At 46.4% G+C, this 13,838-nt stretch overlaps 1 protein-coding gene across 2 annotated transcripts in view; it reads right to left on the bottom strand.

Moving 5' to 3' along the window:
- Positions 1 to 227: 227 nt before the first annotated feature.
- The window catches only part of DARS2 (aspartyl-tRNA synthetase 2, mitochondrial), a 75,927-nt gene continuing 62,316 nt past the window's right edge, over positions 228 to 13,838 (bottom strand). For both annotated transcript variants that reach the window (XM_030207224.1, XM_030207223.1), the window contains exons 15-18: positions 12,531 to 12,749; positions 4,185 to 4,295; positions 1,942 to 2,017; positions 228 to 1,301 (exon numbers count right to left, since the gene is read on the bottom strand). In XM_030207224.1, coding sequence (XP_030063084.1) covers positions 1,117 to 1,301; positions 1,942 to 2,017; positions 4,185 to 4,295; positions 12,531 to 12,749 — 591 coding nt within the window. In that variant the 3' untranslated portion in view covers positions 228 to 1,116. The remainder of the gene's footprint in view (positions 1,302 to 1,941; positions 2,018 to 4,184; positions 4,296 to 12,530; positions 12,750 to 13,838) is intronic.

Here is a 13,838-nt window from a genome sequence, read left to right as displayed (position 1 = left end):
TTGAAAACAGGCAACGAGAAGAGTAGCCTTGGTATTCTAGAGTCACAGTCATGCTCAGTATTAACAGCATTGAAAAAAAAAATGAAAAACACCTAGAAAGAACTATATTTTCCTTTAAAACCACTGACACTAATTTTATGGTAATCAATAGTAATAAAACAAAATAAAACATGGAAAAGAAAATAAGATGATACCTTTTTTATTGGACATAACTTAAAACATTTCTTGATTAGCTTTCGAAGGTTGCCCTTCTTTGTCGATTACCTTTAAAAGTGGACTAACACGGCTACCACACCTTTCTAATTTTATGGTGAAAGGAGCTGCTCCATGGTAAACACAGCATGTGAGTCCCAAGCCATCTGATTGAATCCAGCAGCATAAAAGTAATGAAAATTGTATTTAATTTAGAAAGTTGGGCTGCAAACTCAGTCTGGGATCATAATTTTAAACCTTGTCCACAATTTTATCTACTTACCAGGTTTAAATATTTACTAGACTGTAATTAGGTTACCCAAAGGCCAGTGCAAAACTGACAAGATCCCCTGTATTTAGTACAGGAGAAATCTCCAGCTTGGGATGAGCAACTCAATGGACTCCAGAGTCAGGTGAGAGGCAAGACTGCAGGCTGTGTCTAACCTTGGAAGAAGAGTGTGTTCAAGAAAATAATTCACAGGGTGAAATCACAACTTCCCCCCACCCAAAAGATTGAAAAAAAAAAAAAACAGGGCAAACTGCAAAGTCAGGAAGATCACAAAACTGATAGCTGGGGTAGACGTCAGATTTCTGAACATGCACACCCCAACACACCTTTTCATCCTGATAGGTTAATAGTTTCAGATAATTTCTGAGGAACTGTGGATATGTATGGTTAATTACTGATTTCGATGATTCCTACAGATGCTCATCACCTTATCGATGTTCCCTTCCAGAAGAGCCAGCCTCCCTTTGCCTAGTTACTTTTCCGTCTTACAAGAAGCAAGTAATGTCCTCCGTGATCTGTGCCCCAGAACCTCACATCTCATGCTGGCTGAAGTCCTCCACAGTGATCGATGATGTCCGAGAAGGAGAGGTTATAATTCACCTCTCAATACAACTAGCTTTTCCATAGGCTCCAGCTCAGTCCTTCTCTTCCTCAGAGTGTGCAGGCCAGCTGACCTGGATGTGATATGATTTCAAGGCCTCAGGAGACACCACATCTGGAGCATTGCACATGAGGTCACGCCCACGAAATGATTTAGGGAAGGCAATAACATCACGAATACTCTGAGCTCCAACGATGAGACAGATTAGTCTATCCAGACCTAGAGTTACAAAACAAGGTACATTTCTAAGACCAAAAGTTGTCCTAGAAAGATGAGTGCCTGTCTAGGACACCAAGTCAAGGGAGCACTGAAAAAAAAGTAGGAAAACTGGGCAACCACGCACCACCGCGCCTATTCCTGTCTCCTTCCCACCCATCCCTGGATGTATGTGTTTGTGTTTCTCAGGTCCCAGTCTACCCCAACGGGAGTCATGCAACCAGCTACAAATCCTTTTATCTCTTCCCTCACTCTCAGACATGCTCCCTGCACTTGCCAATAAAGGCCCAACCTGCCTAATGACGACTGTGCTTCTACCTTGCTCCGTTTCTAGGACTATTTGGCTCAGAGGTTTAGTACGAGGATGTATTTTTACCTCCAAGGTCACACGTTCACTTACAGAATTTGGGATTGGTAGTGATGGAATGGTATCACCACCTATAGGCTGCTCTGTGACCTAGGTGAAATGAGTTGGTGAGACTGCGTAGTTTCTAGTAGACAGTACAAGCATCTGACACAACTGGCACCCGTGTTATCCATGCTGAAACTGAAGGGCTGAGGGGGGGGGGCATGGAGACTCTCACACTACTCCTGCCAGTGGCATTTTTCATTGTCAAAGCAAAGAGGATTCTGATGTGCCTACCTAAAGCGATGCCCCCATGGGGGGGTGCTCCAGACTCCAAAGCCTCCAGCAGGTGGGAAAGCAGACCAGTATCCTCCTGCAAATACCAGAACACAAGGATCAAGGAATGTGCCTCCGAGGATACTTGCAGGCTTATAAGCATGTGGGGAAAATCTTAGGAAACACTGATGTCCCTAATGTTAAAAGGAAAATCTTCCCAATGAGATAAGACTCCACTGGCAAATCAGTGGTAAGTATCCATCTGAGGCTCTGTCTTAATTATCTTATAGAAGAAGTGCTTTGGAACACATCACAATCAAAGCAGAACAACAGGGAAACGTTAGTGTTTCTTTAGCTTGTAAATGCAAAATATAAATAAATAAATAAAAATCCCAGTAAAAATGCTGAGTTTCTCTTCCTGCCTGCCTGCTAAAAACTGTGCGTTACTGGAACCAATTGCAATGCTGACACACAGGAAGTGGCTCTGTAGAGAGATGGATCTACTTAGTACAAAGTTCTCAATTAAGATCCCAGCTCAGACTTCAGCTGCTCTGGCTGACTGCAGACAAGAGTGTACAGATTTACAGAAAAATTCAAGGTACTGCTATTACATGTTGCCAGATTTGGCAGCCATCATGAATTCTCACAAGACATCCAATCAAAGTAATACGTTCCAAGGAAAATCAAGTTACAACAAAATCCAGAAACAGCAGAGAAGATGTGCCTAAAATATAAATCTTGAGAAAAAAAATGTTAAACTATATATTCTAGGAACAACTATATAGCTGCCCTTTCTGGGCACTGCTGAATATTTTGCAATTTCCACTATGTTTTAGCTTGTGTTTTTAACCTGATGGTTTACTCCAGTTCCTTTGGAACCAGAATGGGGGTTTCCCCCTGTTTTATATCCACCTTTTCTCCCTAACCCCAACACACCTAGGGCCCTGTTTACTAAGACCCGCTAGCATTTTTGGCACACGCTAAATGCTAACGTGCCCTTAGCTCTGGTTAGTAAACAGGGCCCCTGGTCTACAACAAAAGTTCTGGGCCAGGGCCAGACACCAGGGCTTCTTCCAGAATCCTATAATCAAAGGCCCTAAATTGGCCACAAGTTGTTATCCTTAAGCTATAGCGACAATATCTCCCCCACCCCCAGAGACTGTGTTTGCAGTCTCCACCCCGAAGACCAGAAAACTCAAGATGGCAGTGCACCACCTGCGCCTCTGGCCTCCCAGTGCTCGATTCTCCTCCAATATCACAAGTTCAATTTCAAAATTTGGGTTGATCTGTAGGTTCTTCTAGGAACCAAAAGAATTCATAATCTACTTTTTATACACTCGGTACCATTCTGGAACATTCTTTTCCTCTGTCATTGCATGGAACAAGTTTTTCACATCATCCTATATAATAATTTGCACCTCCAACGTTCTACGTCTGGATGCCTGGGTTCGTAACACAATTCCCATTGGTCTGCCCTCACGTCTGAACGTAATGACGTCAGAGGGAGGATCAGTGGGAGGGAAGAGAAACCAGCACCAACCAGCCACAGAACGTTGGAGGTGAGGAAACATTCGCGGGAGAATCGCCCCCTCCCTCACCCCCTGTTCTCCGAGTTCCAGGCCCGACCACCTCCCTCTCCTACGAGTTCCAGACCCCCGCACCTCCCTCCCTCTCTCTCCCCTCCGAGTGGTCTCCCGACCTGCGTTGCTGGCCCTCTTCTCCCAGTCCTCCGCCTGCCCCTCGCCTTCCTGCATGCCGGCCTGAATTTAAAAGTTCTTACCTCGGGGTCCGGCGGCACTTCAGCCTGCCTTCCCTTCTGTCTCAGCTCTGCCTCTGGTCCCACCCTCATTTCCTGTTTCCGGAAGGACGGGACCAGTGGCAGAGCTGAGACGAAAGGGAAGGCAGGCTGAAGCGCCGTGCCTGCTCACCTTTTACTGCTGCCGCCGGACCCAGAGGTAAGAACTTTTAAATTCAGGCCAGCATGCAGGAAGGCGAGGTGCAGGCGGAGGACTGGGAGAAGAGGGCCGGCAACGCAGGTCTGGAACTTGGAGGAGAGGGGGGCATGGAACTCGGAGGGGAGGAAGGGAGGGCGGCCTCGAACTCGGAGGAGAGGGGAGCATGGAACTCAGAGGATAACCTTGCTAGCGCCCGTTTCATTTGTGTCAGAAACGGGCATGTTTTACTAGTATTAGAATATCTAGGAATGAAAAAAAGTTTTTACTGAGTAAACACGACAGAAAATCTTGTTTTTGGTCAATTCTCACCTTCAGTACATTCTCAAGGATGTAACGCTGCATCTCTTCTTTGTGAATTCGGATTGAGCCACCCCCTATTTCACTGCCATTCAGCACAAGGTCATAGTGCTGGCTACGCACCTGCAGACAGTCCAAACAAAGCATCTTTTTATGGATAAGAACATAAGAGTAGCCATACTGGGTCAGACCAATGGTCCACCTAGCCCAGTATCCTGTTTCCAGGTCACAAGTACCTGACAGTTCTCCAAAGACAAGCAGGCTGATATTCTCACAAGTGGGTGACGCCACGTCGGCCCCGGAGGATTTTAAAGCAAAATCTAAAAATCTCTTTTATGGCGTTCCGTCGCGCGAGCGATCGCACTGCGCATGTGCGCACACCTCTTCCCGCTCGCTGTGCGGACACGCCCCTCAGTTTTTCTTTTTCCGCGTCTGAGGAGACACGGAGTTCGTTAGTGCTTCGTGTTTTCTTCAGGTCCTCGGAGTAAAATCTCTTTCTTATTTTTTCATTTATACTTTTTCATGGACAGGCTCATTGTGGCTTATATTTACAGGTACTTTTTGTACCTGAGGCAAGGAAAAGTTAAGTAATTGCCAGAGTCACAAGGGGCTGTGCCTGAAATGAAAACAAAGCATTTAAGCTTCTCTTTTTCTTTTTTCTTATAAAAGTGCTGGTATATTGTTATCTGTGGGCTCTCTCTCGCCAGCAAATAAAACAAGCCCACATTTTTAGGACCCATTTATTAAAACTTCACAAATAGCTCTCGAGAGCTGTGAGAGCCTGCTTCAGCACACCACTGTCTTTAAGCCTCACAAGTGGTGAAGGTGTATGTCACAGGAGAAAAGCAGGAGCTTAAGCAGGTGCAACCCTGGTGAATGGGCAACCTGGTGACACAAAATCAGTGGTGTAACCTTTGAAGTGAGTCTCCACCCGCCTCGGCGTCTCCTGCTCTGCAGGTCATTCGGGCGCATCGGCGGATGTGTCTTGGGCCGGATCATCTCCCTGTGAAGCGCAAGTAGTGTCTCAAAGACGAGACGTATTCTACTTGTCAGGGATGCCCGAAGGAGATCAATTCTGGAGTCCGACAGAGACCGATGCACGCTGGGTATAGTTATGCATCGAGTAGGTCTCCACCTGCCTCGGCGCCTCCTGCTTGGCAGGTCATTCGGGCGCATCAGCGGGTGTCGGTACCATCGGTGCCCAGAGCTTTGCTCCCTCTGTTATGGAGGTATCCGGGCTTCAGACATCAGTCGGTGCCGAGAGCGTTGCTCCCTCTGTTATGGAGGTATCCTGGCATTGGACGTCGATACACCGGTACCAGGTATCAACGGTGCCATCGGTACCGGGTGTCATGGGTACCGTCGGTACCGCGTATCATCGGTACCATGGGTGCCGTCGGTACCCAGTACCATCGGTGCCATGGGTACCGTCGGTGCCGAATATCATCGGTGCGTCGATACCGAGGAGTATCGGTACCAGGAACATTGGTGCCATGGTCGGTGCCATGGGTCCCGTCGGTACCGGGTATCATCGGTACCATGGGTCCCATCGGCATGGGTGCCGTCGGTACCAGGTATCATGGGCACCATCGGCACCAGGTATCATGGGCACCATCGACCATCGGTACCAGGTATCATCGCCCATCGGTACCGAGTACCATGGGTACCATCGGTATCGGGTATCGTCGGTACCATGGATACCATGGGTATCAGGTATCATGGATACCGTCGGTACATGAGTACCATCGATACCAGATATCATAACCAGGTACCATCAGTGCCATGGGTGCCATTGGTACCAGGTGTCATGAGCACCGTCGGTACCATGTGTACCATCGGTACCGTCGGTGCTGTTGGTGCCGGATATCATGGGTACCATCGGTACCACATGTCATGGGTACCATCGGTACCGGGTATCATGGGTACCATCGATACCGGGTATCATGGGTACCATCGATACCAGATATCATGACTATCATCGGTACCAAGTACCATGGGTACCATTGGTACCGGGGGTCATCGGTACCATGTGTATCATCGGTACCGTCGATGCCATGGGTACCGTCGATACCATCGGTCACATCTCTGTTATGGAAGTCATCTGGCAGTCTGGTTTCGATTCCCTTGCATTTCCAGATTTTGTCCTTGGCTTCGGGACCATGGATACCATTGGATGCCATGGGTGCTACCGCCTCCTGCGGCATCTAGCTTTTCACCTGGTCTCCTTCACCGATGCTGCCTCTGGTAGGGGTGTTTGCGGCCTACTGGGGCAACTTCTCGACCCCGTCGTAGACCTTACCGCGCCTCCATATCGGACGCGTTTGGATCTGAGCTGCTCGGTTTGAGTAATTAGCTCAGTTCAATGATGGTTCATCTGATGAACATGAAGGTCATGGGGTTTTCTCTGCTGAGAATCCTCTAGATCTTCTATCTGTCTTGACATTACAGTGGAGATTGTGAATCAGCCCAATGCCCAGATGCTCGAGGTCCTGGACTACCATCTTCTCCTGAGTCTTCTGCCACTCAGAACAGATAGGAGTTCTAAGAACTTGCTTCGGCGACCCCGGGGCCAGAGCATACATCCTTAGCCTCTTTTGGAGAATGGCGTACCAGGCTGGCATGATCGCGTCCACAATCAAGTCCTGCCAGATCTTTACGAGCATTCCCACCGGAGTAGGCTAAACCTTTTCACCAACTGGTCAGGTAGCACACGGTGTGTCGCAGGTTCCTGTCCAAGGGCATTTTTGACACTTGTAATGTAACACCTAGATTTCTGCTCTAGGTACAGTGATGCGCAGACTCTCATGACTGTGTGCCTCTCACCTGGAGGAGGAGACTCAGCAGAAAATTGTAGATATGCTGTGCATACACTTCCTCATCTCGGAAGTTCTTTAGAGAGAAGAGTAGTTTTCCTTGTGCCTTAAGGGGTCGTACCTATACTCCTACTTCTCGACAGCCGGTTCAGGCTATGCCTCAGCACGCTCGTTCTAGTCAGCGGCGTGCACCTAATCAGGCCCCTGCAGCTATTCCGCAGGAACCAGAGAGGGGTTTTTGACTGGCTCCAATTCAGCATAGCCACTATAAAAAAAAAAAAGGCCGTACCGGCCAATCTGCCTGTCGGGGGGGGGGAGTTTAAATTTTCTCCACCAAAGGTGACTTCTTTTATCCTCCAACCGGTGGGTTTTTTCAAATACTCCGGTTAGGATACATTCTCAATCTGGAATCAAACCCTCCACATTGTTCATTGGGAGCTTAATCCTTTAGCTTCCATCAAAAGTGAGTACTTGCAGAGGAACTCTCTGCCTTTCTCAGCGCCAATGCAGTCGAGCCCGTTCCACCAGGGCAAGAAGGGTTGAGATTCTATTCCAGGTCCTTCCTTGTGGGTTGCGTCCCATCATAGACATAAGGGGCCTAAACAGATTTTGGTTCAGGATGCTTTCCCTGGGCATCCTTCTTCCCATACTTCAGGAAAACGATACTTATACTCTCTTTGCATCCAGAGTATGTTTTTCCTAGTGCCTAGCTGTTGTTGCAGCGTATCTTTATGGACTAGGAGTGCATGTGTTCCCTTAACACGATGATTGCCCGTCTCAACAGATTACAGCACAGTAAATATTGAGACTTCTAGACACATGGCTTCCACAGTTCACGTAACTCGCATGGCACTTTTGCACATGACATCCGCTCAGTGCATCCTAGCTTCCCAGTGGTATCAAGTTTAGGGTATCTAGAGGATGTAACCCAACTGTTCACCAGTCTTCAGAATTCCCCTCAGAGGTGGTTAATTCTCTCCATTTTGATTCTGAGGCGTCTCGTCCACCTTACTCAGTCAAAAGCTGCTGACGAAGGTTGCATCCCTCCTGGCTATCCAACCAAATTATTTTAATTCAACCAAACAATCGGGTTGTGATGTACTCGATAACAAAGGAGTACTGGATCTTGCCCTCTGAGTCAGGATGCCATGCAGATGTAGCGGTGGGCCCGCAACGCGGCATGTTTTCTCCAAGCCACTTATCTAATTGGCGTAAACAGCAGTCTGGCCGACAGGCTGAGCAGGATAATGCTACAGTCATGGTTGTTGAGCATGCCTATAGTTTCGATAGATCTTCCGGAAGTGAGATACCCCCTCAGTGGATCTTTTTACTACTTAGTCCAATCGCAAAGTCCCTCAGTTCTGTTCCAGGCTGCAGGTTCACGGCAGGCTACCATCGGATGCCTTTCTCCTTCTTTGGGGGACAGGTTTTCTGTATGCATATCTTCCCATACATCTGGTGGAAAAGACTTTGCTGATTCTCAAGCAAGATTGTGGAGCCATGATTCTGATTGCTCCTTTCTAGCTGCGTCAGATAGGATTCCCTCTTCTTCTGGAGTTGGAATGTTTTCCAGCTCTCATTACGCAGAACGAGGGGGCACTTCTACATCCCAACCTCCAATCTCTGGCTCACACGGTCTGGATGTTGAGAGTGTGGTTTTCGTTGAGTTTTCCAGAGAGTGTCTCCCGACTCTTGCTTGCTTCCAGAAAAGATTTCACAAAGAGGTGTTATTCTTTTTCATGGAAGAGGTTTGCCGTCTGGTGTGACAGCAAGGCCCTAGATCCTGCCTCTTGTCTTATACAGACCTTGCTTGAGTTCTTTCTACACCTGTCTGAGTCTGGTCTCAAGACCAACTCTGTCAGTATTCATCTTCGTGCAATAAGAGCTTATCATCAACGTGTAAAAGGTCAGCCTTTAGCTGTCCACTTCATGACAGGTTTATTTCTCCCCCAATATTGAGAGAATTCCTTGTATGTGTCTAGGGGGGATTCTTTCTGTTGGGCTTAGCACCACCAATAATTTTGACAATTGGCTCTTCTGCTTCGGTCAGAGCCCCTATCACTCCTTATCCAGTATCTTGGGGTCTCAATGTCGTTTTCATCCAGCTGCTGCAAGCTCAATTCGGGCCACTGGATTCCTGCCATCTGAAGTATTGGACCTGGAAGGTCGTTTTCCTTAGTGGCTGTTCCTTCAACTCGTAAGGTCGGTGAGCTTCAGACTCCAGTAGCTCAAGCGCCTTACCTTACTTCTCATCTTAACAGAGTAGTTCTCCGCATGCAGACAAAGTTCTTACTGGCGCTGGTATCAGAGTACCAGCTGATCCAGTCAATTGTCTTGCCAAAATTCTTTCTCCCTCATCTTACAAGCCCTGGCGAAAGCAAGCTGCGCACTTTTTGCATGGAGCAGACGAGCTCCCTCGGACAGTCCGCCCAGTTGTTTATTTCTTTTAATGCCAGTTGCTGTCGGAAACCGCATCATTTCTTCTTGGCTAGCAGATTGCATCTCCTTCATTTTTTGTCCAAGCTGGACTGACTCTAGAGGGCCATGTCACGGCTCACAAAATTAGAGCCATGGCTGAGTCGGTGGCTCATCTAAGATCAGTCACTATTGAAGAGATCTGCAAAGCTGCGGCGTGGTCATCAGTCCACACATTCACATCTCACTACTGCCTTCAGCAGGATAGCCGACGCGTCAGTCAGTTTGGGCAGTCGGGGCTGCAGAACTTCTTTGGGGTTTAGAATCCAACTCCAACCCTCCTAAGCCCATTTTTGTTCTGTTCCAGGCTACACTCATTTAGATGTTTCTTCTTTTCAGGTCAATTTTTATTCTGGCCTCGCCGTTGCGAGACTCAATTGACCACTGTTTGTTGTGTTGTGTAAGCCTGGAAGCTAGGGATACCCCACTTGTGAGAATATCAGCCTGCTTGTCTTTGGAGAAAGAGTAGTTACTTACCTGTAACAGATGTTCTCCAAAGACAGCAGGCTGCATATTCTCACAAACCCTCCCACCTCCCCTTTTGGAGTTGTCAACTCCATCTTTTGGATTTAACTGAGGGGCGTGTCCGCACAGCGAGCGGGAAGAGGTGTGCGCACATGCGCAGTGCGATCGCTCACGCGACGGAACGCCATAAAAGAGATTTTTAGATTTTGCTTTAAAATCCTCCGGGGCCGACGTGGCGTCACCCACTTGTGAGAATATACAGCCTGCTGTCTTCGGAGAACACCTGTTACAGGTAAGTAACTACTCTAAACCCAAATCGTGGCAACATTCCATGTAGAACCCCAAAGAATACCAAGATTCCGGAATCCTAAAGCGTAACAAGATTCCATGCAGAAACCCAAACATTCCATGATACCAATCCCAAAGCAAGGAGTTGCTTCCCATGTCTGTCTCAATAGCAGACTATGGACTTTTCCTCCAGGAACTTGTCCAAAACTTTTTTTAAACCCAGATATGCTAGCTGCCATTACATCCTCTGGCAAAAAGTTCCAGAGCTTAACTATTCGTTAAGTGAAAAAATATTTCCTCCTATTTGTTTTAAAAGTATTTCCATGAAACTTCCTTGAGTGTCCCCTAGTCTTTGTACTTTTGGAACAAGTAAAAAAAAAAATCGATTTATTTCTACTCGTTCTACACCACTCTGCAGCTGCCAGATAAAGTAAAGCAGTGTATCTTACTTTACCTATATAGTTAGTGATCCTATATGTTTACAGAAGGTTCTGGATGCATGCTCCACTGTCCTGGTCAAATTTTGCCTTGTCCAGCCTCCATGTTATGCAACAATCTTGTGCATCCTGGCGATATCCCAGCGATGGCTGTGTGAGCTGTGGTTATGTTACAGAGTTTTACGAGCCTGCTTGGATTTTGAATAATGAAACGCAAATAATTTGTTACCAAGCTGTCTGCTTATTCTAAGTGCCTATTTATACTGCACAGCATCTAATTTCTTAATTTACAATTGTTCAGGCAGTGTACTGTTTTATGCCCTTTGTAGATCTTGGTTCTGATCAGGGTCTTAGGTTTTTGTTTTTTATTTGAAAATGTTTTTTTATTCAGTTTTCTGTTTTATAACCATACAAATAAGACTAAATCTTCCCCCAACATCATACACAACTACAGTGAATATCAATCTATTCGGATACAAGTTGCCGATCATATACATTGTTCCACTTAGACCCTCTCATCCCCCCCCCCCCTACTTCCTCCTGGTATGGCTTCTTGCCCCTGACGTTCCCCTTTAACCTCTCGATCAAATATAGTAGCTATCTCTACCCATTCTTTTGCTTGTGGATTATAACGACTACTCTTTCGATCGGTTAGTTTTTCCAGTTCTATCAGTATCTTGAGTTTCATTGACCAATCCTGCAACGTGGGTCCTATATATTGTTTCCAATGTGCAGCTATTACTGTTTTGGCTGCCGCTAAACACATTCTTTTAATCCTACGTTCCCACTTCTAGCCCGTTTTATCAGGGTCTTAGGTTTTATATGTTGATTCCTTTGGATTAAATTTTGCCAAAGGAACCCCATCCCCCCCAACAATCAGGACATCTTGATCACAAAAGGGCCCTTTTACTAAGCTGTGTTATGCACTACTGCATTGGTTGCCAAACCTGATCCTAGAGGTACCCCAGCCAATCAGGTTTTCAGGATACCCACAATGAATATTCATGAGAGAAATTTACATGCACTGCCTCCACTGCACGCAAAGCTATCTCATGAATATTCATTGTGTGGATCCTGAAAACCTGATTGGCTGGGGTGACTCTAGGATCAGGTTTGGGAACCACACTACTGCCTCAGAAAGTGCTATGGTGGCTTCCCAGAGCCACCTACTGCAGCTTCTCCATCGCATTTGAGCAGTAGGAGCTGGTAACTCTGCTGACCTAGTGGTCCCCATATGCCTACTGCTTGGCACCTTACTGCTCCAATTATGCCAGTACTACTCCTCCAGGATGCCCACAGTATCTGCTTGGTCTCTGCCCTGCTCTTTTGTCTACCTGCCTATTCCTTTTTTTTTCCTTAACTTTCTCGGTAGGCAAACCAACTAAAGCTAATACAAATTAATATATTTTTTTAAATTTCAAAGGTGGATGGGAGGTGAAAGGCACCCATCCCTGCTGGCAGAAGCCCATGAGACTATGGATAGCCAGTTACACCAAGTGAGAGCCTGTAGGCTGAGGTTCAGAGCTATGGTAGGCACGAGATCCTCCAGGCTCCACCAGGGAAAGGTCCATGGACAAAGGATCAAACCAGTGAACCATAGATAATGGAGTGCACCCTTGGGAATAAGGCCTACATCAAAAAATCCTGCTGCACCAGTCCAACCTGCACCATCTGCTGGAGGAAGAAAAATACTGATGAGTTCCAGGCTGCACCACTCCTTATAATGGTGATGTCACTGGAAAATTCAGCTTCTCTGCCTCCATGTGCTGGTAGGGTGGCATAACCTGTTGATCTGGACTGGTCTAGCAGGATTAAAATGAAACTGCATTTACTAGTTCAGGATTTTACAGAAAGGTCTGAGAAGTATACATATCACTTACCTTTCTTGGTTCAGTGTAGAGGAAACCAATGTCATCAGGGTGGGGAGCAGTAAATGGGTGGTGAGCAGACTCCAGCTCTTCCCAGTTATCTTCGCGAGGGAGGAAAAGAGGAAAGTCTACAACCCAGAGGAAGTGAAATGCCTCAGGATCACGCAGCACCAATCCATGTGACTCTAAGAGGTTGGCACATTCCAGTCGAAGCATTCCCAAAACTGAACACTGACAGAGAGAATAGCAAAGGGAGATGTAGTGTATTTGAATTTCAGCAAAACCTTTAACAAGATTCCTCAAAGGAGGCTCACAAATAAACTCAGCAGGCTGAAATGAGGACCCAAAGTGGTGAACTGGATTAGAAACTGGTTGACAGGCAGATGACAAAGGGTGAATGTAAATGGAATTTACTTTGAGGGAGGAAAGAAAGGTGAGTAGTGGAGTGCCTAAAGAGTCAGTACTGGGGTCAATTCTATTCAATATCAATATCTTTGGATTGACATTGCTGAAAGGTTAGAAGGAAAAGTTTTCCTTTTTGTGGATGACTCAAAGATTTGCAACAGATTAGACACCTTGGAGGGAATTGACAACATGAGAAGTGATCTACGAGAATGAGAAGAATGGTCTAATGTCTGGCAGTTTAATGTGAAGATGTGCAGATTGATACACTTGAGAAGTAGAATTTCAAAGAAGCTGTATATGCTAGGGGGTTAGAGGCTGATATGCATGGACCGGGAAAGGTAATGTCCGAGAATCTCAAGACATCGAAACAATGTGACAAAGCGGTAGCCAAAGTCCGAAGAATGCTAGGCTGCATAGAGAGAGGCATAACCAGTAGAGGAAAGGAAGTGTTAATATCTCTGTATAAGTTGCTGTTGAGGCCCTATTTGGAGTCTTGTGTTAACATTTGGAGGCTGTAGCTTGTTAAGAGCGTAAAAAGATTTGAAGCAGTTCAGAAGGTGACACCAAAGACGTATGAGAAAAGGCTTGAAGACCTGAATACATATACTTTAGAGGAAAGTAGGGATATGATACAGACATTTAAATACTTGAGGTTGCAGGGTGGTAGACTAAGAATAACATCAAGAAGTACTTTTTCATGGAGAGTGTGGTGGATGACTGGAATACTCTCACAGTAGACGTGGTGGAGATAAAGACAGTGACAGAGTTCAAAAATGCATGGGATAAACATAGGGTATCAAAAAGGATTGTATCAAAATTAAACCTAAATGACCTTACAGCTGTTATGGTTTATGATGGGAAGGAGCGGTGGTTTGTCAGCAACTCCAGTAATGGGGAAGTAAGGCCAGTGCCAGA

Source organism: Microcaecilia unicolor, chromosome 6 (genome assembly GCF_901765095.1).
Source record: "Microcaecilia unicolor chromosome 6, aMicUni1.1, whole genome shotgun sequence".
NCBI classification, from domain to species: Eukaryota; Metazoa; Chordata; class Amphibia; order Gymnophiona; family Siphonopidae; genus Microcaecilia; species Microcaecilia unicolor.
Note: the sequence above shows the minus strand (reverse complement) of the source record. Positions and strands in the feature narration are given on the sequence as shown.